Here is a 27880-nt window from a genome sequence, read left to right on the forward strand (position 1 = left end):
GAGGGGAAGAGAGAGGGAAGAGATAAGAGGGGAGGAAGAGAGAGGGGAAGAGAAGAGGAAGAGAGGGGGAAGAGGGAGGAGGAAGAGAGAGAGAAGAGAGAGGGGAAGAGAGAGGAGGAAGAGAAGAGGGGAAGAGGGAGGAGGAAGAGAAGAGAAGAGAGAAGGGGAAGAGGGAGGAGGAGAGAGAGGGGAAGAGAGAGGAGGAAGAGAGAGGGGAAGAGAGAGAGGAAGAAGGGGAAGAGGGAGGAGGAAGAGAGAGGGGAAGAGAGAGAGGAAGAGAGAAGGGGAAGAGGGAGGAGGAAGAGAGAGGAGGAAGAGAGAGGAGGAAGAGAGAAGGGGAAGAGGGAGGAGGAAGAGAGAGGGGAAGAGAGAGAGGAAGAGAGAGGGGAAGAGAGAGAGGAAGAGAGAGGAGGAAGAGAGAGGAGGAAGAGAGAGGAGGAAGAGATAAGGGGAAGAGGGAGGAGGAAGAGAGAAGGGGAAGAGGGAGGAGGAAGAGAGGAGGAAGAGAGAGGGGAAGAGAGAGGGGAAGAGAGAGGAGGAAGAGTGAGGGGAAGAGAGAGAGGAAGAGAGAAGGGGAAGATGGAGGAGGAAGAGAGAGGGGAAGAGAGAGAGGAAGAGAGAAGGGGAAGAGGGAGGAGGAAGATAAAGAGGAAAGAAGGGGTTTTGAAGATGTGATACAGGCAACATTCAAAATGTAACCTCTTATCAGTGTGGTGTAGTGTGGTGTGGTGGTGTGGTGTGGTGTGTGTGTTTACATAGGTGTCTCTCAACTTCAAACATTGTATATTACCAAACTGACGTCCCATTTGTTTCTCTCTCTCCTCCCTTTCACAGGTCCCCTCCGCACCCCCGACCTATACGGGGCGGCAGCTGTGGTGAAGGACAGAGATGAAGAAGAAGAGGAAGGAAGAATGGGGTGATGAAGAAGGGATGAAGGGTCCTTGGACAGAGGAATAACCCAGAGAGGATAACTATAACATGGACACCACCCCCCCAGATCTCTATGTGCGTATGGGGACAGACAGTTAAACAGATGACTTACTGAGGGCTTACACACACCACCCACCCTGTGTTAATCAAATACACCAACCAACCACTGAATGAGTGTGACTGAGGGGGAGAGCAGGTATGCAGGACAGATCAAAACATTACAGGTAGTTTTGAAGTTAAATCAGTGTAGGAGATATTCAACTTAAAAACAACCCTATTTTGGTTGCAAATGCTGTGGAGACCATTTTCATCTGGGAGATGTGAGGTTTGAAATGTTGACTGTCAGGTTTCTTTTGTATGAGTCAAGTTTACTCCCACGAGACTACTAAGCCACTGTATAACTTCTGAAAAACTGTGAAACCTCTCTCCCTTTTGAGATATTTGCTCTGTTTTTGTTGTTTATTTTGGGAGAAACTCTTCTAAAGCAGAATGTTTTGCTCTGTCCTCCATCCTCCTGTAGATACGATACCTTACAGCCCTGTACCTCACCACAGCCCATCACACAATAGAATAACACACGGACAAGTATGGCTTAAACTCCAACCTCTCTAGCCAGTGTGTGCCTACAGGTAACTGCCAAAATACAGGAAACACCAACATAAAGTGTCTTAATAGGGTGTTGGGCCACCATGAGAACAGCTTCACTGCACCTTGACATAGATTCTACAAGTGTCTGGAACTCTGTTGGAGGCAGGCGACACCATTCTTCCATGACAAATTCCAACATTTGTTCTTTTGTTGATGGTGGTGGAAACACTGCCTCGGGCATCTCTCCAGAATCTCATATGGTTTACATCGTTTTCATGCCCATCAAACCATTCAGTGACCACTCGTGCCCTGTGGATGGGGGAATTATCATCCTTAGGGGGGATAGTTATGGTAGCCAAAATAATTGCCTGCTCAGCATTTTTATACCTGACTCAAAGAATGATGGGATGTTAATTGCTTAATTAACTCAGGAACCACACCTGTGTAGAAGCACCTGCTTTCAATATCTAATTTTAGGGATGGGCATTTGAAATAATTTCACTATTCGAATAATATCATGATTTTTTGTGGGGGATATCTGGATAGTCGAGTTGTTTAAACTTGGGAATTAGATTGCTGTGCAGCCTGTGCTACTTGCGTCCCGCTTGCTTGTGTGTGTGATTGGCAGGTACCAGTGAGTTTTACGAGAGAGAGAAAGAGAGAAAGAGAGAGAGAGAGAGAGGTACCAGTGAGTTTTAGAGAGAGAGAGAGAGAGAGAGAGAGAGGGAGAGAGAGAGAGAGAGAGAGAGAGAGAGAGAGAGAGAGAGAGAGAGAGAGTAGCCATACAGACTAATTAAAGAAATTTGTAGATTCCATAGGTTATCCATCATCCCATCTGGTAGTGCCTGTCTTGTATGCTTCAAATAAATCTAAAGAAGCTAGCTATGTTAGCCAGCTATATTAGCCAGCTAGCTAGCTACCTAGGCTAAAAGTACTTAAGGTTATTTTGCTGTGCTTCCCGTCCTTGTCTACAACAACTCCATTCAGATTAAACAACAGCTTACCTGATGGTTTCTGGTAGTTGTAGCCTACTCCTTCTCATTTAACTAACTTCATTCTGTCATTTTAATTCCATTTGGCATTGATTAGAGATCTCCCACGTTGCTTACTACACATGGAGCCACTGAGTGTAGACGGTGCCACTTTGATTGGCCGACAATAACACACACGTGAAACCCGTGTAGGCTACTATGGTATGTACTTTATGTCATAAAAACTACATTCAAAAGATAGTTTTATTGAATTAAAAATGTCAAATGTCATGGCATATCCTTGTGTGTAGTATTGTCTCATAAATAATTAAATTTAGACAAATCCTTTTCATTGTTAAAATAGACTAAAAATGAATACTCTCACAAGTATTCAAATGCGAACGTCCATTTGGATATTTGAATATCCGAATAACCGTGCCCATCCCTACCTCATTTACTCAAGTGTTTCCATTATCTTGTCAGTTACCTTTGTATATATGTGTGTGTGTACCTCATCTATATTGGCTCTACTCCAAGACTCTGGACCCCAAAAAACAAAATACCCCTTGCTTCACCTTTACTGAGTAACCTGGACTCACCTTTACTGAGTAACCTGGACTCATCTCTACTGAGTAACCTGGACTCACCTCTACTGAGTAACCTGGACTCACCTCTACTGAGTAACCTGGATTCACCTCTGAGTAACCTGGACTGAACCTGGACTCACCTTTACTGTAACCTGGACTCACCTGAGTAACCTGGACTGAGTAACCTGGACTCACCTCTACTGAGTAACCTGGACTCACCTCTACTGAGTAACCTGGACTCACCTCTACTGAGTAACCTGGACTCACCTCTACTGAGTAACCTGGACTCACCTCTACTGAGTAACCTGGACTCACCTTTACTGAGTAACCTGGACTCACCTCTACTGAGTAACCTGGACTCACCTTTACTGAGTAACCTGGACTCACCTCTACTGAGTAACCTGGACTCACCTTTACTGAGTAACCTGGACTCACCTCTACTGAGTAACCTGGACTCACCTCTACTGAGTAACCTGGACTCACCTCTACTGAGTAACCTGGACTCACCTCTACTGAGTAACCTGGACTCACCTTTACTGAGTAACCTGGACTCACCTCTACTGAGTAACCTGGACTCACCTTTACTGAGTAACCTGGATTCACCTCTACTGAGTAACCTGGATCTCGAGTAACCTTTCCACTTGTAACCTGGAACCCTACTGAAACCTGGACTCACCTTTACTGAAACCTGGATTCACCCAGGCCTGCCCCAAACTGGTCCAACTAACCATAACGAGAATATGACCGCAAACTACTATACACCTATCCAGCTCACCTAGCACCTGGCGGACAGAGCTAAGCTTCTACTGGAAGAACAGTAGGAACCGGGGGAATCCGGGGATGCTGATTGGATGGACAGGATGTCAGTCAGTGAGGAGGGGATTTCGATTGGACAGACAGGGTGTCAGACCGGGACTGTGTATATAGGTCAGACAGGCTGTGTTTTCCCACCATGTTCTCCTGTGACCACAGAGACTTTCTGAACCAGCAGGACTGAACCAACTGTCCCTTTATATCAGAGAGAAATGGGTCGCCGGGGAGGAGATGGACTTCCCTTTTACTGCTTTGTTTTTTCAAACGTGTGTGTGTGTGTGTGTGTGTGTGTGTGTGTGTGTGTGTGTGTGTGTGTGTGTGTGTGTTTGTGTGTGTGCATAGAGATAAAAAACATGTTATATCTGTTTGTGTGTGTGTGCACGCTTGTGCGTGTGTGTGTGTTATTGATTTCATCAGTGTTGGGAGGATATACAACAACTGTGCATACACAGCTCCAGTCCTGTTCCAGTCCTGGCTGTGCCTCTCCCATTTCCTCCAGACTGGTTTCCAGTGAGCCTGAGAAATGGATCCAGAGTTCCAGACGTCTTGGTCAGCTCCAGATACACAACCACATACTGTCAGCCTATATATAGACAAGCCCTGACTGGGGTGTGGAACTGCCTGTCCTGGTCCCTGTGAATGATCAGATATAGTATATTGTGAGATCAGCTATAAGCCTGTGGGGAGGACTGGAGAAGAAAAGGGGGATGGGATGGGTAGCTAGAGAGAGGAAGGGAGGAGCCAGTCCAGAGGGGTTACAATGGTCTATGTGACGGCTACATCCCCCCCAATCAGCAAACGTATCTGTGTGACAAAATGGCTCTATCCCCAGTGTGTGTGTGTCTGTCTGTGGGGAAGGCAGCACTGCTCTGTGCTGTCCTCCTTATCTGAGAAGCCTCTCCCCCTCCTCTCGTCCGTCTGTGCTGGTAACTACTGTTTTCTGTGCCAAGAAAGACTCTTGTGTTACAGCAAGGTCTCTGTTTTCAGTCTCCCGCTCCCTTACATACTTACCAGCTCTCCCCTTACGAGAGAGAGAGACTGTATATAGTAGTGCTGTATAGCTTGTTTTGGTTAGATTTATTTTTGACTGTAGAGGATGATTTTTTTAGACACCAGCCTAATATATTATATAAACCACTGGGCATCTGACTAGTGTAATAATGATTAGATTTTAATTTATCGGATTTGTGACTGGATTGATTTTATTGTTATTATTTCATTTTTATTTTTCTCTTGCTGGTGTCTTTCTTTGTTCTTTTTAACTAGTATTTTAAAACATATTTCAAGATGCTAGCCATGTTTTTAATTTCATTTGATTTGATTATTAACGTTGAAAAACACAACGGTCTGTCTGTGAGGCATCTAGCTAACTTTGGGTGTGGTTTTTCCTACTTGCGACAACTTTGGAAATCTCCTATACAGTATCCTCTGTCAAAACATGTTTCACTGTCTGCTGTAACAGTTTTATTATATGGGGAAACGTAATACATTTTTCAGAGATATGACATTCGTTGCATAATGCTAATCAAAAATACTCTGTTGTTTTGCACTTCATAGATAATGACTACTGTGTCTGTGATATAATAGAGTGATGCAGAGAGTAGAGCAGTGATGGTAGAATTACCTCTGATCTATGACCTATGACCCGAAGGTTCTTTTGGTGTAATCCTGGGTCATTGGGCTACAGGATGTCTCTTCACTGGGGGGTAGGTAGCAGTGGAAGCTGGTGGGAGGAGCTATAGGAGGACAGGCTCATTGTAATGTCTGGAATGGAATTAATGGAACGGAGTCAAACATTTCCATGTTTGATACCATTCCATGTATTGCATTCCAGCCATTACAATGAGCCTGTCCTCCTATAGCTCCTCCCACCAGCCTCCACTGGTGGGTAGGTAGGCAGGCACTACATGTAGGCCTAACCATAGAAATATAATTACTAGATTGGTTATTCTGTATATGGCCCTAACCCACAGCGCTTCATGCCAAGGCAGGCTTTGTTCGGGCCTCTCCGGCAGACCTAGGCCCGTTCTGACTGCACTGTGCCAGGCTCCAGTGGGACAGGCTACAGGCCTCAGAGTGCTGGCATAGGATCAGTTCTGCCTTTTAGATAATACTGAATAAGATTAAGCACTCCTACCCTAAGATGCTTTGTGAATACGGGTCCTGTCCTCAGGGCTGTGGGTGGACAACAAGCAAGGAACAACTGTGGAGATTCACCCTCCCAGAACCGAAGAGGGGCGGGTTTCAATTCTTCAATCTTGTGATGTTTTCACTCAATGTGGAGTACAAAAAAAAAGTAAAAAGTTACTGTTACTTAGTAGATTTTTGCACTCGTCGTTGACTACCTATCTGTGCATGCTCATCACCATTTATATACATGTAAGTACCTTTCTCTCAGACGTACTGTTAAATACTAATTATATTTATGTGAAGGTCATGTGACAAAAATCATATTTTTTAGCGTATATCAGATGACAGTTTTATGTCTGTGCTTTCTTGAACACGAGAGAGATAAGGACGGTTGTATAAGAGACACGGTAGAGAACTGTAGGGGGTGTCAGGGGATAGGGTCCAAAACAGGCCAAAGGGCCCACAAATAACCTGTTGGAGTTGCTTGTGACATCATCAGATTACCCAAATACTGTACCCCTGCCTGTTTGGAAGGAAATCTCTATGAAATTACTAAAGATCTAGATCTTCATGTCTGTGTTTATAAAGATGCTATGAACAAATTAGGGTGAGATTTTACACATAATACTGTGCCGTCAAGTTCGCCCCCCCCCCCCTGGGCAGCCCCATTTGTAAACACCCCTCTTGTCTGGGTTTGACATGTCCTTGACTTGTCCACTCCTGAATTGGCTTGCCTTCACACTGTTCCATTCGGGGCATCGGACGGGGGTGGTATTGGTTTTCACAGATGTGACTGTGCAGTGACGCAGCATGACTATGTATAGAACTCTGTTTCCCCTGATTAGAAGAACAAACAGTTAACTCTCAGATTCTGTAACCGATTCAGGCAAACGTTCAATAAAGTGTCATGTTTGTAGTTAACGCCTTTCCATGGATCATGTTTTTATTTCTAAACAAGAACAGGCCCACTGGAACTTTGTCCCAAGTTGTCCCAAATGGCACCCTATTCCCTACATAGAGGTCTGGTCAAAAGTAGTGCACTATATATAGAATAGGGTGCGGGTGCCATTTGGGACACAACCGTGGTGATTTACGACCACTATAGAGTCCATAGTGAATTACTGGGACCCTAAAGTGACAGGTATCAAGACTGATTCGTTCATTGCTCCTTACACTCTGTTCCAGACATTGAACATGGAAGGGTTAAAGCTGTTCAGTTGGTTTGTCAAGACGTCACTGGGAGGTGACATTGACAGATATATAGACTAAATTTAAATACAGATCTTCAGAGTAGTGCAGTAGTACCCTCCACATCCCCAGTATAGAAGGACTAATATCCATAATAGTTGAGGCCCTGATTAGAAGAAAAAAGTTTCCTAGTTTGTGACCGATCCCCAAGATGTCATAGCCTGGTCTGTATATGCTTCCAGCTTCTCCCCAGACTACTCCCCAGCCAGAGTTACCTTCTCCCCAGACTACTCCCCAGCCAGAGTTACCTTCTCCCCAGACTACTTCCCAGGCAGAGTTACCTTCCCCAGACTACTCCCCAGCCAGAGTTACCTTCACCCCAGACTACTCCCAAGACTACTCCCCAGACTACTCCTCAGACTACTCCTCAGCCAGAGTTACCTTCTCCCCAGACTACTCCCCAGCCAGAGTTACCTTCTCCCCAGACTACTCCCCAGCCAGAGTTACCTTCTCCCCAGACTACTCCCCAGCCAGAGTTACCTTCTCCCAGCCAGACTACTCCCCAGACTACTCCCCAGCCAGAGTTACCTTCTCCCCAGACTACCCCCAGCCAGAGTTACTAGACTAATCCTCAGCCAGAGTTACCTTCACCCCAGACTACTCCTCAGCCAGAGTTACCTTCACCCCAGACTACAGCCAGAGTTACCTTCTCCCCAGACTACTCCCCAGCCAGAGTTACCTTCTCCCCAGACTACTCCCCAGCCAGAGTTACCTTCTCCCCAGACTACTCCCCAGCCAGAGTTACCTTCTCCCCAGACTACTCCCCAGCCAGAGTTACCTTCTCCCCAGACTAATCCCCAGCCAGAGTTACCTTCTCCCCAGACTACTCCCCAGCCAGAGTTACCTTCTCCCCAGACTACTCCCCAGCCAGAGTTACCTTCACCCCAGACTACTCCTCAACTAGATGTACCTTCTCCCCAGATTACTCCTCAGCCTGTCAGAGTTGATAAAAGCACATACAGATGTGAGGCCAGGCTAAAGCTTTCATGCCAGTGCATGCAGTAACATTGAAACTAGTAGAGCAGTCCTGCTACCTGCTGGGCTAATGCTACCTACCCACTGCTATGTGATCCAGTTTCACCATGCAACAGAACCCACTGTTTCCGGCCAGCCAGCCAAGCTCTACTGTGGAGTGCTGGTTGCTCAGGCCTATCAAATGTCCTCGCAATGAAATGAGCTGGTTTATCGCCTCACCCTAACCCAGTGGCAGCTGTGCCCCGGGCATCCAATTACCTACTGACTGAGATACATCTCTCTCCCTTCCCTGGCCTGGGCCTTCTGCGTCATGATTGGATCAGCAGCTGTCCATCACAGGGCCAACCTGCTGTTCTGCTCTGTGATTTGGTCCAATTGAAAACTATGAGTCATCATGAGCAGTCTCTCTGCAGGTAAGTCCCTCAGACAAATAACAGTGGATATAATGCCAATACAATGAATTGCACTCTCAAAACCAATGGAATGTCAATGGTCTCTAAAAGGTCCATGAGGGAGTAAAGTACAGCACACTCTATCATGTCATTTTCAGTGTTTTATTGCTGTCCTGTTTATCCGCTTGCTCTCAGTCACTGAGAGATCACTCTTCTCAGATCTCACTTTCACTTCCTCTTTCCATCAACAGGGTCATTCAGCTTCCTGACTTGCAGGACACAAGGCTAAGGTGGAAAAATAATGTGCTATTCTGTTCATCTGCTCTTATCCTTTTCTCTGCCCTAAATTCCTGTTTGGAGTGGGAACATTTGTCTGTTTCATGAGCCGAAGCATTATTATCACCTTGTTCGTGGAAAAAGGAAGTGACAAATACAGGAAATATATGTACCTTTCTATGCGCTGTGGAGGAGAGGTGATTAGAAGCAAAGCCATTGTGCTAGTGACTACCAGAGTGTCTAGTCATCTTTACAGTACATATCAATACGGTTTCTAATATTAGTGTGTAACCTATGCTCTTCATATAGTAGTGTGTCAGTAATAGTGTGTAAAAGTGGTGATGTTGATATAACATTGATGATGTTCATGTCATGCTCTGCCGTAGCACCCTATTCCCTGTAAGGTGTATTACTTTTGACCAGTTGGCGTAGTCGGCAAGGTCCCGAGCCACACAAACAATGTGGAGGGACAGGTAGTTGGTCAAGTAGTGCACTATATAGGGCAGGCCCAATCCTGGAACACAAAACATTTCTGGTTTTAGTTTCTACCTGGTAGTTTGTTGCACACACCTGGTGTCCCAGGTCTGAATTAGTCCCTGATTAGAAAGAGGGGATGAAAACCAGAAGTACAGTGCCTTGCAAAAGTTTTCATCCCCCTAGTCGTTTTTCCTACTTTGTTGCATTACAACCTGTAATTTAAATGTATTTTTATTTGTATTTCATGTAATGGACATACACAAAATAGTCCAAATTGGTGAAGTGAAAAAAAAAAAATTGTTTCAAAAAAAAAAGAAGCTGAAAAGTGGTGCGTGCATATGTATTCACCCCATTTGCTATGAAGCCGCTAAATATGATCTGGTGCAAACAATTACCTTCAGAAGTCACATATTTAGGTAAATAAAGTCCACCTGTGTGCAATCTAAGTGTCACATGATCTGTCACATGATCTCAGTATATGTTCTGTTCTGAAAGGCCTGCAACACCACTAAGCAAGGGGCACCAACAAGCAAGAGACACCATGAAGACCAAGGAGCTCTCCAAAACAGGCCAGGGACAAAGTTGTGGAGATGTACAGATGAGGGTTGGGTTATAAAAACTATCCAAAACTTAGAACATCCCATGGATCCCTTGTATATAAAACAAGAAAGAATATGGCACCACAACAAACCTGCCAAGAGAGGGCCGCCCACCAAAACTCACGGACCAGGCAAGGAGGGCATTAATCAGAGAGGCAACAAAGAGACCAAAGATAACCCTAAAGGAGCTGCAAAGCTCCACAGCGGAGATTGGAGTATCTGTCCATAGGACTACTTTAAGCCTGCACCCCACAGAGCTGGGCTTTATGGAAGAGTGTCCAGAAAAAAGCCATTGCTTAAAGAAAAAAAAAAAGAAGCAAACACGTTTGGTGTTCTCCAAAAGGCATGTGGGAGACTCTCCAAACATATAGAAGAAGATACTCAGGTGAGACTAAAATGTAGCTTTTTGGCCATCAAGGAAACCGCTATGTCTGGTGCAAACCCAACACCTCTTATCACACCGAGTACACCATCCAGTGAAGCATGGTGGTGGCAGCATCATGCTGTGGGGATATTAGTCATCGGCAGGGAAACTAATCAGAATTGAAGGAATAATGAATGGCGCTAAATAGAGGGAAACCTGTTTGTCTTCCAGAGATTTGAGACTGGGACGGAGGTTCACCTTCCAGCAGGACAATGACCCTAAGCATACTGCTAAAGAAACACTCAAGTGGTTTAAGGGGAAACATTTAAATGTCTTGGAAGTGCCTAGTCAAAGCCCAGACCTCAATCCAATTGAGAATCTGTGATATGACTTAAAGATTGCACCAGCGGAACCCATCCAACTTGAAGGAGCTGGAGCAGTTTTGCCTTGAAGAATAGGAAAAATGCCAGTGGCTAGATGTGCCAAGCTTATAGAGACATAACCCAAGAGACTTGCTGCTGTAATTGCTGCAAAAGGCGGGTCAACAAAGTATTGACTTTGGGGGCGGTGAATAGTTATGCACGCTCAAGTTTTTTTGTCTTATTTCTTGTTTGTTTCAGAATAAAAACATATTTTGCATCTTCAAAGTGGTAGGCATGTTGTGTAAATCAAATGATACAACCCCCCCACAAAAAAATCTATTTCAATTCCAGGTTGTAAGGCAATAAAATAGGAAAAATGCCAAGGGGTGAATACTTTTGCAAGCCACTGTATTTCAGCCCTCCAGGACCAGGATTGGGAAGCTCTGGTATAGGGAATAGGGTGCCATTTGGGACACACATTGCCTCAGCCTCTATGGCCTTTCAGTGGCTACCTAAGGATGGGGAAAAGGTATCCATAGCGGTGGCTAAAGCAGTGACGGCAGCATCAGCAGCCACGGGCAGGGTCAATGAGTCAGTTAGTGTCCTCTCCTCCCTGGTCAGGTCCTCTACTCCCTGCAGGCTGGGGGTCAGCAACTCGGTGCTCTCAGGACTCATCTGGGAGGTGGGGGTGTGGAACACGGTGCTCTGGGGGGTGGGGGAGACCACCTGGATGGACACGTCTGAGTTGGAGTACCCACCGCCGGGCTGAGGGGTCTGAGGGGTGGTGGAGTCCCCCCTGAGGTCATTGAGGGCCGAGCTCACTAGGGAAGAATAAAACAAAATAAACCAAACATACAGTTTATCCACAAACACACACACACGATTCTGAGGTTTGTAGACTAGCTCATGGTGACAGCTGCCAGGCCTGTTCTATTGTTAGCCTCAGTAATAGACAATAGACGTGACATCATAGATGCAAAGCTTTCTTGAATAGAATTGAGTTCTTTATATTTGACCAGTTACAATACTCAAACAAAGAGAGAGAGAAAAATGAATTTGTGTTGTAGACGTCACAGACACAATGTTGTGTATGATGGTTTGCTATGTTTACACTGGTTAATGATGGTGTTTGGGTTACATTTCAATTCAATCAAGTAAACAGGAAGCAAATGAACATTTTACCCCAAAAAGTATTGAAAAATGTTTTATTTTGAATTGGAATATCAGTTTACATCCTGAATTTAAATGGAATTGACCCCAACCCTGTTGTGGAGTTATCGAGCTATGGGATAGCTAGCTTTGTTATGTTGTCGTGTTCACTAAACCGTCATCAGAGGTACATTCCTCACATGGTACACAAGGTCAAGGACACGAGGAGATGTGGTGCTGAGCTCTGCACCTGTGAGCTGACACTTGACCTCCAGGCCTGACCTGACCTGTGGCAGCCATGTCTGAGAACCCTGTCGAGACCAATAGATGAGACCGCCTCAGGATGAAGGTTTTTCCTGCTTGTTTCCAGTGCTTATGTTTCAGAATGTCTTTAAGTCAATTTCCAGTGATAATGTTTCAGAATGTCTTTAAGTCAATTTCCAGTGATAATGTTTCAGAATGTCTTTAAGTCAATTTCCAGTGATAATGTTTCAATCCAAGTCATTTCTAGGGCTTATGTTTCAGACGGTGAAGTTTTTAAAGTAATTTCCATAACTACCATAACCATTTTTGTAATGTGTTTGTGTTTCAGCCTGACCGTGTAATGGAATGGGTATTTCCGTCGTAATGGACTCTTCCTGAGATCAGCTGAAACAAGTCAATGGTGTTGGTAGCAAAGTCCCCTGTGAAGCAGCAGCAGCCCATGCAGTCAGGAGCGGAGTAGAGGAGAACATGTGCTATTCAAATGATTACAACGTGACCACGGCCATTTGGCTGACCAATAACCCTCATCCAAAATTCCATGACCGTCACAGCCTTAATGGCGAGGTCATTAAATGTTTCAGCCGGTGAGGTTTTTAGGTTATTTCCAGTGCTTGTGTTTCAGCCTGTGACGTGTGTAATGGTGAATGGGTATGGTATGGTACTGGGTCAGATGAGATCAGCCTGTGAAGTGTGTAATGGTGAATGGGTATGGTATGGTACTGGGTCAGATGAGATCAGCCTGTGAAGTGTGTAATGGTGAATGGGTATGGTATGGTACTGGGTCAGATGAGATCAGCCTGTGAAGTGTGTAATGGTGAATGGGTATGGTATGGTACTGGGTCAGATGAGATCAGCCTGTGAAGTGTGTAATGGTGAATGGGTATGGTATGGTACTGGGTGATGAGATCAGCCTGTGAAGTCTGTAATGGTGAATGGGTATGGTATGGTACTGGGTCAGATGAGATCAGCCTGTGAAGTGTGTAATGGTGAATGGGTATGGTATGGTACTGGGTCAGATGAGATCAGCCTGTGAAGTGTGTAATGGTGAATGGGTATGGTATGGTACTGGGTCAGATGAGATCAGCCTGTGAAGTGTGTAATGGTGAATGGGTATGGTATGGTACTGGGTCAGATGAGATCAGCCTGTGAAGTGTGTAATGGTGAATGGGTATGGTATGGTACTGGGTCAGATGAGATCAGCCTGTGAAGTGTGTAATGGTGAATGGGTATGGTATGGTACTGGGTCAGATGAGATCAGCCTGTGAAGTGTGTAATGGTGAATGGGTATGGTATGGTACTGGGTCAGATGAGATCAGCCTGTGAAGTGTGTAATGGTGAATGGGTATGGTATGGTACTGGGTCAGATGAGATCAGCCTGTGAAGTGTGTAATGGTGAATGGGTATGGTATGGTACTGGGTCAGATGAGATCAGCCTGTGAAGTGTGGTGAATGGGTAATGGTGAATGGGTATGGTATGGTACTGGGTCAGATGAGATCAGCCTGTGAAGTGTGTAATGGTGAATGGGTATGGTATGGTACTGGGTCAGATGAGATCAGCCTGTGAAGTGTGTAATGGTGAATGGGTATGGTATGGTACTGGGTCAGATGAGATCAGCCTGTGAAGTGTGTAATGGTGAATGGGTATGGTATGGTACTGGGTCAGATGAGATCAGCCTGTGAAGTGTGTAATGGTGAATGGGTATGGTACTGGGTCAGATGAGATCAGCCTGTGAAGTGTGTAAATGCTGAATGGGTATGGTATGGTACTGGGTCAGATGAGATCAGCCTGTGAAGTGTGTAATGGTGAATGGGTATGGTATGGTACTGGGTCAGATGAGATCAGCCTGTGAAGTGTGTAATGGTGAATGGGTATGGTATGGTACTGGGTCAGATGAGATCAGCCTGTGAAGTGTGTAATGGTGAATGGGTATGGTATGGTACTGGGTCAGATGAGATCAGCCTGTGAAGTGTGTAATGGTGAATGGGTATGGTATGGTACTGGGTCAGATGAGATCAGCCTGAGATCAATGGGTATTTATGCCGTGAAGTGTGTAATGGTGAATGGGTATGGTATGGTACTGGGTCAGATGAGATCAGCCTGTGAAGTGTGTAATGGTGAATGGGTATGGTATGGTACTGGGTCAGATGAGATCAGCTGTGAAGTGTGTAATGGTGAATGGGTATGGTATGGTACTGGGTCAGATGAATCAGCCTGTGAAGTGTGTAATGGTGAATGGGTATGGTATGGTACTGGGTCAGATGAGATCAGCCTGTGAAGTGTGTAATGGTGAATGGGTATGGTATGGTACTGGGTCAGATGAGATCAGCCTGTGAAGTGTGTAATGGTGAATGGGTATGGTATGGTACTGGGTCAGATGAGATCAGCCTGTGAAGTGTGTAATGGTGAATGGGTATGGTATGGTACTGGGTCAGATGAGATCAGCCTGTGAAGTGTGTAATGGTGAATGGGTATGGTATGGTACTGGGTCAGATGAGATCAGCAGCCTGTAATGGTGAATGTGTGGGTCAATGAGATCAGCCTGTGAATGGGTATGGTATGGTACTGGGTCAGATGAGATCAGCCTGTGAAGTGTGTAATGGTGAATGGGTATGGTATGGTACTGGGTCAGATGAGATCAGCCTGTGAAGTGTGTAATGGTGAATGGGTATGGTATGGTACTGGGTCAGATGAGATCAGCCTGTGAAGTGTGTAATGGTGAATGGGTATGGTATGGTACTGGGTCAGATGAGATCAGCCTGTGAAGTGTGTAATGGTGAATGGGTATGGTATGGTACTGGGTCAGATGAGATCAGCCTGTGAAGTGTGTAATGGTGAATGGGTATGGTATGGTACTGGGTCAGATGAGATCAGCCTGTGAAGTGTGTAATGGTGAATGGGTATGGTATGGTACTGGGTCAGATGAGATCAGCCTGTGAGTGTGTAATGGTGAATGGGTATGGTATGGTACTGGGTCAGATGAGATCAGCCTGTGAAGTGTGTAATGGTGAATGGGTATGGTATGGTACTGGGTCAGATGAGATCAGCCTGTGAAGTGTGTAATGGTGGTAATGGGTATGGTATGGTACTGGGTCAGATGAGATCAGCCTGTGAAGTGTGTAATGGTGAATGGGTATGGTATGGTACTGGGTCAGATGAGATCAGCCTGTGAAGTGTGTAATGGTGAATGGGTATGGTATGGTACTGGGTCAGATGAGATCAGCCTGTGAAGTGTGTAATGGTGAATGGGTATGGTATGGTACTGGGTCAGATGAGATCAGCCTGTGAAGTGTGTAATGGTGAATGGGTATGGTATGGTACTGGGTCAGATGAGATCAGCCTGTGAAGTGTGTAATGGTGAATGGGTATGGTATGGTACTGGGTCAGATGAGATCAGCCTGTGAAGTGTGTAATGGTGAATGGGTATGGTATGGTACTGGGTCAGATGAGATCAGCCTGTGAAGTGTGTAATGGTGAATGGGTATGGTATGGTACTGGGTCAGATGAGATCAGCCTGTGAAGTGTGTAATGGTGAATGGGTATGGTATGGTACTGGGTCAGATGAGATCAGCCTGTGAAGTGTGTAATGGTGAATGGGTATGGTATGGTACTGGGTCAGATGAGATCAGCCTGGCAGCAGCTGCATCACACAGTTGCCATTTATTTTCTCCTTTCATGTCTTGCTCTTCCTCTCTCTCCCATCTCAATTTCTCTCTTTTCCTCTGCCTCTCTTTCAGGTCTTTCTCTCTCTCTTCTCCATCTCTCTCACACTCCCCCTCTCCTCTCTCGGTCCTGTGGTTTGTGTCATCCGTCACTCTGCACTGTATGCTGCTCTGCTCTCGGTTCATTTCGCCCAAAAACAACAAACAAACTGCAACGTCAGCAAAAACAGCCCAGCAAGGTCTCTCTCTGTCTCTACCATCTACCCCTTCCTCCCATCTTTCTATACACATCTCTCTGTCTCTCTCACACACAAGTACTGTACAATGCTGTGGTGCTGATGTTGAGAGAGGGCTCTCCATTGAGAACGCAGTAGTCAGGTGTTTATGTTGAAGAGGTAGAGAGGTCTGCATTGACAACACAGTAGTCAGGTATAGAGAGAAGTACCTCCCCATTGAGAATACTGTATCCAGGTGCTGCTGTTGAGAGGTAGAGAGTAGAGAGAGGTCTCCATTGACAACAGGTGCTGATGCTGAGAGATAGAGAGGTCCCTCTCCATCTCCATTGAGAACATAAGGTCAGGTGTGTTTCTGTGCTCCCGCAGCCTCCCCAGGCCCCCTGCTGGAATGTCAGGTCAGCACTCGCTTCACGCAGCAGGAGTGTCGTGTACCAGGAAGTGTAAGAATGTTCGCTGCTCCACAGCTATTTGGATGTGTGTGGTGTGTGTGCCTTTGTCGTTTTGGAATGTGTGCCTCAATGTGGTGGTCATGTGGAAAAGACCGATGTGTCAGTGTGTGTGTGTGAGTGGTGGTGTGTGTGTGTGTGTGTGTGAGTGGAGTGTGTGTGTGTGTGTGAGTGGAGTGTGTGTGTTTCTAAAACTAAATGTAGACGTGCTATGTGCAGGGCTGTTAAAACATCTACCTGTGTGTATGTATGTTTAAGCATATCTGTTTGTATGTATGTGACGGAGGTATTCTGTGCATGTATGTGCATTGTAATCTGTGCTTCTGTATGTATTGAGCATGTGGTTATGTTTGTGTGTGTGCATATTTGTAAAGTGTGTGTGTGTGTTGTCAAGGACAGAGCTGTGTCGTTCTCCCAGGAATGCCAGCCAGTCAGCCATTAAGGGCTCAGGGTTTTCTCTCTGGAATAGGGCCTACATTCCCAGCTGCTCTACACACACATATATATATATATATATATATATATACATATACACACACACACACACACACACACACACACACACACACACACACACACACACACACACACACACACACACACACACACACACACACACACACACACACACACACACACACACACACACACACACACACACTGCAGTAGGATAATCCTTACAGAAGACAGTGTCATTTGATGTTACCCCGTGCCCCCCAACACACACACACATACCCGCGCTGACATTTTCATCTCCCTCACTCACTCTCTCTCTCTCTCCTTCTTTCCTGCCTCCATCTCTTTCTGAAGATGTGTGCAGTCCCCCTCCCCTCCCTCTGTGTCACAAAGACATCCTGAACCCTGCAGACATTTTCTCTTCTGTCTCCTTCACTTCCCATATTTCTTCCCCCTCCTTCTCCTGCTCTCATTCTCTCCCTCTCCTTCCCTCTCTCTCGCTTTCTCCTCAGCAGCAACTCCATTCAGATTAAACAACAACTTACCTGATGGTTTCTGGTAGTTGTAGCCTACTCCTTCTCATTTAACTAACTTCATTCTGTCATTTTAATTCCATTTTGCATTGATTAGAGATCTCCCACGTTGCTTACTACACATGGAGCCACTGAGTGTAGACGGTGCCACTTTGATTGGCCGACAATAACACACACGTGAAACCCGTGTAGGCTACTATGGTATGTACTTTATGTCATAAAAACTACATTCAAAAGATAGTTTTATTGAATTAAAAATGTCAAATGTCATGGCATATCCTTGTGTGTAGCATTGTCTCATAAATAATTAAATTTAGACAAAGCCTTTTCATTGTTAAAGTAAACAAAAAATGCAGACTTTCGGACATTTGAATATCTCAATAAGCGTGCCCATCCCTACCTGATTTACTCAATTGTTTCCATTATTTTGTCAGTTACCTGTGTGTGTGTGTGTGTGTGTGTGTGTGTGTGTGTGTGTGTGTGTGTGTGTGTGTGTGTGTGTGTGTGTGTGTGTGTGTGTGTGTGTGTGTGTGTGTGTGTGTGTGTGTGTGTGTGTGTTCACTCACCCCGGCTCTCCTGGTGAGCCCAGAATTCTTGGACTGTTCTGGTGATGTCACGGTTATCCTCTCTAAGCTCCCTCTGCCACTGGCGCAGCTCCTGCACATCTGCACGGGCCCGAACCTACACACACACGGTCGGAAACAGTTGTAATGACTATTCTTGTGTATGACCTTGATTGAATCCACATTGTCAATCAAACTAAAACAGGCAGTATCCTCTAGATGGTCCAGATCCTCTCTGGTAGAATCCTACTGTGTTTTAATCTGGAGCAGCTGGAGGAGAAACACACTGATAAAACAACGTGTTTGGCAGTAAACTGGAGGCAGTGCCAGGTCTTTCAGCTATTGTGTGTTGATGATCATGTGGATAATAATGCAGATGATAATGTGGATGGTGGGACTAAATCCAGAATACTGAGAGAGCATGTTTGTTCCTGGAGTCTTTCCGAGGTCTTTCACTGTGTTTCTGTGTGGCCTCAACGCTTTCAATGGAGGTTCCAAATAGCTGCTGCAGGGTAGCTGAATAGAACATGTCCCTGAATCCTCCTCTCTCAGCCCCCCTCTTTCCTACACTCTGACTAGATCTTTATGTCTCAGAGTCCCTCTTCACCCGTTTTCTCCTGCTCTCCATTCTCCTCTCACCCCTCCTACTGATGTTGTTCCAGAGTGGAAAGTTAAATATCTCTCGCTCTACTATCTCATCCTGTCTGTCTGTCTGTCTGTCTGTCTGTCTGTCTGTCTGTCTGTCTGTCTGTCTGTCTGTCTGTCTGTCTGTCTGTCTGTCTGTCTGTCTGTCTGTCTGTCTGTCTGTCTGTCTGTCTGTCTGTCTGTCTGGCTGGCTGGCTGGCTGGCTGTCTGTCTGTCTGTCTGTCTGTCTGTCTGTCTGGCTGGCTGGCTGGCTGTCTGGCTGGCTGGCTGTCTGTCTGTCTGTCTGGCTGGCTGGCTGGCTGTCTGTCTGTCTGTCTCTTTTTCTTCATATCTTATTTCTATCCCAGACACACTCCTGTTTGCCACTCTCTTACTTCCTCTCCTTGTTCCCATCTGTCCTTTTCTTTTATACCATTCTCCTTCCTCTCCTCCTCTCTCTCCCATCTTTCCTCTCTCTTCTCCACCTCACTTCTTGCCTCTCCCTCCCGCATTTCACCCTTCCCCCTTGCTCCCATCTCCCTCTCCCCAGTGTGTCCCTTTTACATATCTCTCCCCTCCTCCCATCATCCCTCCTTTCACTCTCTCTACCCTCCCCTCTCTCTATTCCTTTGCCTCCTCTCACCCTCCCACCCCTTGCTCCCATTCCTTCATCTCTCTCCTGTTCCTCACCCTCCCACCCCTTGCTCCCATTCCTTCATCTCTCTCCTGTTCCTCAGCCTCCCCTCCCTCCGGTCTCTCCCCTCCTCCATCTCTCTCCTGTTCCTCAGCCTCCCCTCCCCCGGTCTCTCCCCTCCTCCATCTCTCTCCTGTTCCTCAGCCTCCCCTCCCCCGGTCTCTCCCCTCCTCCATCTCTCTCCTGTTCCTCAGCCTCCCCTCCCCCCGGTCTCTCCCCTCCTCCATCTCTCTCCTGTTCCTCAGCCTCCCCTCTCCCCGGTCTCTACCCGGTCTCTCCCCTCCTCCATCTCTCTCCCCAGTATAGCCTTCGTTAGTGGTTAGCCGTAGCTAGCTGCAGTCTAAATGTGAGTGTGTGGCTGTGAAAGTGGGCCTGTTACATAAGGCCGTACCATGGCATTGGGGTGGAGGGGGGTAGGGGATCCATGGTTTATTCAGTGGGTGTCAGAACGCAGCACAACCCCCTCTGCTGACGGGAGATACCATAGAGATGGAAATGAGGGGTGAGGGTCAGGAGGGGGGCAGTCTGTCTTGTTTGTGTGCATGCGTGCGTGTTCATGTGTGTGTGTCGGTATGGCACTTGAGGAAGAAAGGGGATGGGTGATGGGAGTGTCTGTGTAAATCAGTGCAGATAGCTAGTTAACCAGGATGAGGTTTGTTATGGCTGAAGTGCATCATGGATTCAGTTTAGCACTGCATCATGTCTGTCTGTACACGTGTCTGTTTCATTACATACGGATGAGTGTTTTTGTGTGTCAAACCATTAGTGCGCCTTTCCTAATAATCTTTTGAGTATGTGTGTATTGTGTACTTTGGTGTGCATGTCAGGATGAATGTGTGTGTCTGTGTGTATTTTAGTTGAACACGTGAGTGAGTTGTCCCTCCCCTGGGTATGTGTGAAGGATGGGCATTTCAAACGTGATTATATAAATGAGCGAGACAGCGCGCACACACACACACAGCATAAGCACCAAACGCACAGTGAGACCCCATCCAACTTAATCCCCACTGGCATCCTCGCTCCAAGTCAAAGTCTTCCCAAGAAAACCTGTTCACACACACACACACACAGCATAAAACACATGCAAAACCACAAACACCCACAGAAATACCTGACACAAAGATACGCAGATGCACACACACACACACACACACACACACACACACACACACACACACACACACACACACACACACACACACACACACACACACACACACACACACACACACACACACACACACACACACACACACACACACACACACACACACACTTCCAAGTGTCATTCTCTCTGTCAGGTGGTCTAGCTGAGGCAGAGCTCTTGACCAAGTCTGTGGGAGAAAAGGGAGGAGAAGAGAGGAGAAGAATAAAAGCGGAGAGGAAAGGGGATTAGAGTCTGAGATCAGAGACTTTACTTCATCCTGAACACTGAAGCATGCATGAGAACACCAGCTGTTCTGGACGACTGTGTGATCATGCTTTCCGTAGCCGACCTTTAAACAGGTCAACATTCGCAAGGCCACAGGGCAGACGGATTACCAGGGCGTGTACTCACAGCATGCCCAGACCAACTGGCAAGTGTCTTCACTGACATGTTCAACCTCTCCCTGACCCAGTCTGTACTACCAACATGTTTCAAGCAGACCACCTGTGCCCAAGAATGCCAAGGTAACCTGCCTAAATGACTACTGCCCCGTAGCACACACATCAGTAGTCATGAAGTGCTTTGAAAGGCTGGTCATAATGCCCACAAAGTTCATCACTAAGCTAAGGACCCTAGGACTAAACACCTCCCTCTGCAACTGGATCTTGGACTTCCTGACGGGCTGCCCCGTGTTAAGGGTAGGTAACATCACATCTGCCAGGCTGATCCTCAACACTGGGGCCCCTCAGGGTTGCGTGCTTAGTCCCCTCCTGTACTCCCTGTTGACCCACAAATATAATAATAATAATTTAATACATATTTGTGGGAAAATATATTTAAAAAATATATATATTCTGATGATGTTTAGGCCAGCAGAGAAAGCCTTGCTGGCCCTGACGGCCCACCACTGGCAAAATCTCTCTCCAACAGCTTTGCCTCACATAGACATTTATTTGCTAGAACAGGTATGGAGTCTTGACTTGAATGGGGATGTCTGTTCTACAGATTTTATTTCTATGTCCCCACAGTTCTGTGAATTTATCACTGATAGTGGTGGCACCACTACCAGGCCATGCCAGGGCATGCAGGGATAATACTGGGGGTCACCCAAGCCTACACCCCACAGTCAAACACAGGGCTCTAAAGCTGCCCCTTTTTACAAGGAGCATGTGTGCGCCAAGTAAAAAATGTTAGGAGCACACAACAAAATATTTGAGGTAACAAGATGTTTTCTTTGTCATGATTCTGCGCTCAGTGTGTTCTCCATGGCACTCAGGTGCTGCCGTACAGATCATAACAACAATTATCTGGGTGATGTTTTTCTAGGCACACTGGTGCTCTTCAATAAAAATTCCAGGTCGCACAGCAAAATATTTAGGCGCATATGCCAGTAAAATGGTCGCACTGTAGAGCCCTGGCAAAGTAAGTATACGGCACAGCAGTACCTAGCTACTCACAATCCAAGTACAGAGAGAAGTAGATGACTATGGACTGGGCTGGGGTAGGCTAGGCTATAGGCTAGACAAAGCTAAACTACTAGGCTAGGCTATAGGCTAGACTGACTATGGACTGGGTTGGGGTAGGCTAGACAAAGCTAAGCAACTAGGCTAGGCTATAGGCTAGACCGACTATGGACTGGACTGGGGTAGGCTAGGCTATAGGCTAGACCGACTATGGACTTGACTGGGGTAGGCTAGGCTATAGGCTAGACTGACTATGGACTGGGGTAGGCTAGGCTATAGGCTAGAAAAAGCTCAACTACTAGGCTAGGCTATAGGCTAGACCAGGGGTGTCAAAGTCAAATGGACTGGGCCAAATAAAAAATTTAGCTACAAGCCGAGGGCCGGACTGTTCGAATGTTCATTGAAAAATTTTTAAATGACGCATATAGTCTAGTGAACCTATTGCCTTGAACCTACTGAAAACCTAACAAATATATTCCAATATGATCTATAAATAAAGCAATATTTTCTTATGGCTCTGTCAGTAATCTTTAATTTTCAACAGACACAAAAGACAAATTTCCTTTATATAAAAATCCCCATAACATGAACATTAAATGAAAGAAACCTTATTCAAGGCTCAGTAGCCTATATTTTCTATTTTAGGTGGGCTAAATTTACTTCAAAGAAAAAAACAATAATAGCAATTTTCTATCATCCACTCAACTGAAATATTTTTAAAATATAATTGGGAAATACAATAAAATAAAGTGCAAAAATTTATTAATCAAAAACAACACTTTGTTTAAGGAGAAGTAACATGCAGTGAAAACAAATATTAAACTTTAACTTTTAAACTTGTGAGTAAAAACTCTAAATATGTGATTGCTAATGTTCACTTGTTTGAGGTTGAGGGTGATACTTGGTGGTGTCCCATCTTTTCCACAAGTTCATCAATGTTCGTGGTAGGCTCTGAGCTGAGGAAATCCTCTTGAGTGGAGTGTTCAGCAGTAAGTCTCTGTGTGATGTTTTGTTCAAGTTCATCAAAGAAAACAGTTGTTCACACAGGTATGTGCTGCCAAACATCTTTGAGCAGCCTGGATGCGCAGCTGGGGCATTATGTCGGGGAGGAAACTCTGTAACTGGGTTTACCCACTGCCGCATATTTTGCCCTGTGCATCATTGCATTGGAGGTCAATCAACTCCATTTGGAGGTTTGGTGGTGATTTCCACGTGCAAATGGGTTATTCCAACCTGCTTTTTTGTGCTTCAAATCAGCAAATGGGTTTACCTATTTTATCAGCCAACTGTGCGCTGGGTTTATGGTAGAGATTCTCTTTCATGGTCTGGCAGCTGGTGGCTTTATGTTCTTTCCGCATCTCTCTCCCACAGAGTCAGTTTGGTTTTATGCCTAACTGTACTCTACATATGGTGACACGATCCCGGTTTCATTGCATTCAGATGACTCTAATGTCACACAGAAAAGCCATTTCATGTACAGAAACATTTCTCTGTTGTGTTGTGTCTTTCCCTTTGCTGTCCATAACAGACAAATCTCCTGGCTCGAAACATCTTTGAAGCACCTTTCCCTGGCTTAGCCATCGGTTTGTGATAAGGCAAATCACCATGCTGGGTTTAACTCCGTAGAAATGCCTTGAACTGGCGGTTTATTCAAACCTATCTCTGATAAAGTGGGTTTATGATGCTCATATGCTCCATTTTCAAGGCTTTATCTTCCTGGTGTATGATACAATGATAAGCTGTCAGCTCACCTGTATTCCTCTTGCATCTTTTCCCGTATCTTCGCCACCAGTCCGCTCCTGTGTCCACATATGCTCTGGTTTATGTCAAACCCACGTTTTTCCCAAGGGTTCTCATTTACATCTTGATATCTCATGCCCCGGGTTTATGTAGGATATCCTCTGTCACGGTGGAGTCCACTTGAAAATTGACAACTGGGCAATGTCAGAAATGTCTGCTGGTATGCAATGAAATTTTTCCCTTTTCTCACAAGCTGCTCTTTTAGTTGATACAACTGGTCTCTCTGGTGGTGTTTCTGCTCAGACTCACATAAAAAGAGTCTTTTTCTGGGCAAACTATGTCACAAACTTTAATCATGCAGTTTTTGATATCCCTCCGTGGCCGGGCTGATTTATGTAGTATCTCTTCTGCCAAAATAAAACTGGCCTTGACAGCAGCCTGGGTTTGTGATTTGGCTTTTTGAACAGAGCCTGTCGAGATTTGAGGCCTCGTTTAATTCCTCTGCCTTTTGTAGCCTTTGTTCCATGTCCATATTCTTGTTTTTGTCCGGTGTTTCTTTCTAATGTCGTCTCAGATTATATCTTTCAGTATATCTTTCTCCACACAGAAGACACACAGGTTTTCCAGCTACCTCCGTGAACAAATATCTCCCACCTTGTTTGAAACCCCGGTTCTCATGTCCACCTTCCGTTTTGCCATTTTTGATGGGTATCTGAAAGTTAATTTTCTGTGATGCTGACAACTGCTGTGCCAATAAATATTGAAATGAAGCAGCCTACTGCTCGGTGCGTCACCGTTGCATTGTGGGAAATTTATTGGTGCGTGTAAAAGATCTGCGGGCTGTGGTTATCTCTGTGGGCCGGTTTATGTAAATCAAGATCATCCCAGGGGCCGTAAAAAACCTTCTCGCGGGCCGGATGTGCTGTGCGGGCCTTGATGTGACATATATCTGACTATGGACTGGGGTAGGCTAGGCTACAAGCTAGACTGACTATGGACTGGAATGGGGTAGGCTAGGACTAAGCTCTGCTGTGCTGGGCTATGAGATGTCCTTGGCTGGACTGGGCTAGGTACTGAGTCCGTGCCTGTAAATCTCTGAGAGTGGGGTAGGCTCTACAGAGCAGAACCCTAGAGGCATCTATCTATGACCATAAATGCCCTCTCTTTCTCTGCATGGCCACACTACTGAGCCTCATTGCCTGTTTAATTGGAAAGCTATTTATTACTGGTCTCCTTTGACCACAATACTGTTTAATTTTGCAATGCCTTGAGTGGTCTGTGGTGGGTTTATGTAGTATATCTCTGTGGTGGGTTTATGTAATATATCTCTGTGGTGGGTTTATGTAGTGTATCTCTGTCAGTGGAGGCTGCTGAAGGGAGGACATGGCTTCCATATGGTTGATACCATTCCAATGCATCCATTCCAGACATTACTATGAGCCGTCCTCCCCTCAGCAGCCTCCACTGAGCATTGTGGTGGGCTTATGTAAGTGCATCTGCTGGCTAAGGCTTCCGGATGGTTAGAGCAGGGTGATATTCATTAGGGCAAACCATAGCAAAACATTTTGAAAGGGAAGCTTTTCTTATTGGGTGAGTGCAGGTAGTCCTTCCCTATTTCAGTCCCTTTTTGTTCTGTTTGGTGCCTAATGAACATCCCCATTAGCTGTTTGGAAAGCAGCAACTATTCTTCCTGAGGTCCACACTAAACAGGAATCATTACATAATACAGCTCAAGGACAGAACTACATCAAACATGTTTTAAAGGCACACGTAGCCTACATGTCAATAACATTCACACAAACTATCTAGGTCAAATAGGGGAGAGGCGTTGTGCCGTGAGGTGTTGCTTTATCTGTTTTTGAAACCAGGTTTGCTGTTTATCTGAGCAATATGAGATGGAAGGGATTTCCATGCAATAATGGCTCTATATAATACTGTACACTGTCTTGAATTTGTTCTGGATTTGGGGACTGTGAAAAGAGGAGTTTACACTTTGAAGTGTACCTCCAGTACTGTACTGCACTGTGCCTAGCAGGAGTTAAAGGGTGGAGGATTATGGCTAGCTGGGCTATGGCTACGGTGTGTTAGCTAAGTATATTACATAACATGTTGTGTCAGAGCATCTCTCTTTCTAGTGTTCAGCCTAGCATCTCCCTGTGCTGCTCAGAGAGACAAGAACATTGTCTGACTGGGTGCTGTGTGATATACTGGCTGCTGTGTGATATACTGGCTGCTGTGTGATATACTGGCTGCTGTGTGACATACTGGCTGCTGTGTGACATACTGGCTGCTGTGTGATATACTGGCTGCTGTGTGATATACTGGCTGCTGTGTGACATACTGGCTGCTGTGTGACATACTGGCTGCTGTGTGATATACTGGCTGCTGTGTGACATACTGGCTGCTGTGTGATATACTGGCTGCTGTGTGATATACTGGCTGCTGTGTGACATACTGGCTGATGTGTGATATACTGGCTGCTGTGTGACATACTGGCTGCTGTGTGATTTACTGGCTGCTGTGTGATATACTGGCTGCTGTGTGACATACTGGCTGCTGTGTGACATACTGGCTGCTGTGTGATATACTGGCTGCTGTGTGACATACTGGCTGCTGTGTGATTTACTGGCTGCTGTGTGATATACTGGCTGCTGTGTGACATACTGGCTGCTGTGTGATATACTGGCTGCTGTGTGATATACTGGCTGCTGTGTGACATACTGGCTGCTGTGTGATATACTGGCTGCTGTGTGATATACTGGCTGCTGTGTGATATACTGGCTGCTGTGTGATATACTGGCTGCTGTGTGATATACTGGCTGCTGTGTGATATACTGGCTGCTGTGTGATATACTGGCTGCTGTGTGATATACTGGCTGCTGTGTGATATACTGGCTGCTGTGTGATATACTGGCTGCTGTGTGATATACTGGCTGCTGTGTGACATACTGGCTGCTGTGTGATATACTGGCTGCTGTGTGATATACTGGCTGCTGTGTGACATACTGGCTGCTGTGTGACATACTGGCTGCTGTGTGATATACTGGCTGCTGTGTGACATACTGGCTGCTGTGTGATATACTGGCTGCTGTGTGATATACTGGCTGCTGTGTGACATACTGGCTGCTGTGTGATATACTGGCTGCTGTGTGATATACTGGCTGCTGTGTGATATACTGGCTGCTGTGTGATATACTGGCTGCTGTGTGATATACTGGCTGCTGTGTGATATACTGGCTGCTGTGTGACATACTGGCTGCTGTGTGACATACTGGCTGCTGTGTGATATACTGGCTGCTGTGTGACATACTGGCTGCTGTGTGATATACTGGCTGCTGTGTGATATACTGGCTGCTGTGTGATATACTGGCTGCTGTGTGATATACTGGCTGCTGTGTGATATACTGGCTGCTGTGTGATATACTGGCTGCTGTGTGATATACTGGCTGCTGTGTGATATACTGGCTGCTGTGTGATATACTGGCTGCTGTGTGACATACTGGCTGCTGTGTGACATACTGGCTGCTGTGTGATATACTGGCTGCTGTGTGACATACTGGCTGCTGTGTGATATACTGGCTGCTGTGTGATATACTGGCTGCTGTGTGATATACTGGCTGCTGTGTGATATACTGGCTGCTGTGTGATATACTGGCTGCTGTGTGATATACTGGCTGCTGTGTGACATACTGGCTGCTGTGTGACATACTGGCTGCTGTGTGATATACTGGCTGCTGTGTGATATACTGGCTGCTGTGTGATATACTGGCTGCTGTGTGATATACTGGCTGCTGTGTGATATACTGGCTGCTGTGTGATATACTGGCTGCTGTGTGACATACTGGCTGCTGTGTGACATACTGGCTGCTGTGTGACATACTGGCTGCTGTGTGATATACTGGCTGCTGTGTGATATACTGGCTGCTGTGTGACATACTGGCTGCTGTGTGATATACTGGCTGCTGTGTGATATACTGGCTGCTGTGTGATATACTGGCTGCTGTGTGATATACTGGCTGCTGTGTGATATACTGGCTGCTGTGTGATATACTGGCTGCTGTGTGATATACTGGCTGCTGTGTGATATACTGGCTGCTGTGTGATATACTGGCTGCTGTGTGATATACTGGCTGCTGTGTGATATACTGGCTGCTGTGTGATATACTGGCTGCTGTGTGATATACTGGCTGCTG

General features: G+C 45.9%; 2 protein-coding genes and 1 long non-coding RNA gene across 9 annotated transcripts in view; 1 reads left to right on the forward strand and 2 right to left on the reverse strand.

Annotated features, from left to right (window-relative positions):
* Positions 1 to 2834, forward strand: part of gprc5ba (G protein-coupled receptor, class C, group 5, member Ba) — a 17593-nt gene extending 14759 nt beyond the window's left edge. For 5 of the 6 annotated variants that reach the window (XM_052519440.1, XM_052519442.1, XM_052519441.1 and 2 more), the window contains 2 exons: positions 835 to 2200; positions 2296 to 2834. In XM_052519440.1, coding sequence (XP_052375400.1) covers positions 835 to 879 — 45 coding nt within the window. In that variant the 3' untranslated portion in view covers positions 880 to 2200; positions 2296 to 2834. Of the gene's footprint in view, positions 1 to 834; positions 2201 to 2281 lie in introns of all 6 variants that reach the window. The other variant, XM_052519439.1, reaches the window with a different exon arrangement.
* A 4437-nt stretch (positions 2835 to 7271) lies between these two features.
* LOC127930115 (uncharacterized) lies at positions 7272 to 9955 on the reverse strand. The gene is made up of 3 exons (XR_008136817.1): positions 8079 to 9955; positions 7914 to 8045; positions 7272 to 7747 (listed from the first exon to the last, which is right to left on the reverse strand). It is a non-coding gene; the product is annotated as an uncharacterized LOC127930115 (long non-coding RNA).
* Positions 9956 to 10006: 51 nt separating this feature from the next.
* The window catches only part of iqck (IQ motif containing K), a 29200-nt gene continuing 11326 nt past the window's right edge, over positions 10007 to 27880 (reverse strand). For both annotated transcript variants that reach the window (XM_052519444.1, XM_052519445.1), the window contains exons 8-9: positions 18023 to 18137; positions 10007 to 11533 (exon numbers count right to left, since the gene is read on the reverse strand). In XM_052519444.1, the coding sequence (XP_052375404.1) occupies positions 11214 to 11533; positions 18023 to 18137 (435 nt within the window). In that variant the 3' untranslated portion in view covers positions 10007 to 11213. The remainder of the gene's footprint in view (positions 11534 to 18022; positions 18138 to 27880) is intronic.

Source organism: Oncorhynchus keta, chromosome 5 (assembly GCF_023373465.1).
Source record: "Oncorhynchus keta strain PuntledgeMale-10-30-2019 chromosome 5, Oket_V2, whole genome shotgun sequence".
In the NCBI taxonomy this organism is placed as follows: Eukaryota; Metazoa; Chordata; class Actinopteri; order Salmoniformes; family Salmonidae; genus Oncorhynchus; species Oncorhynchus keta.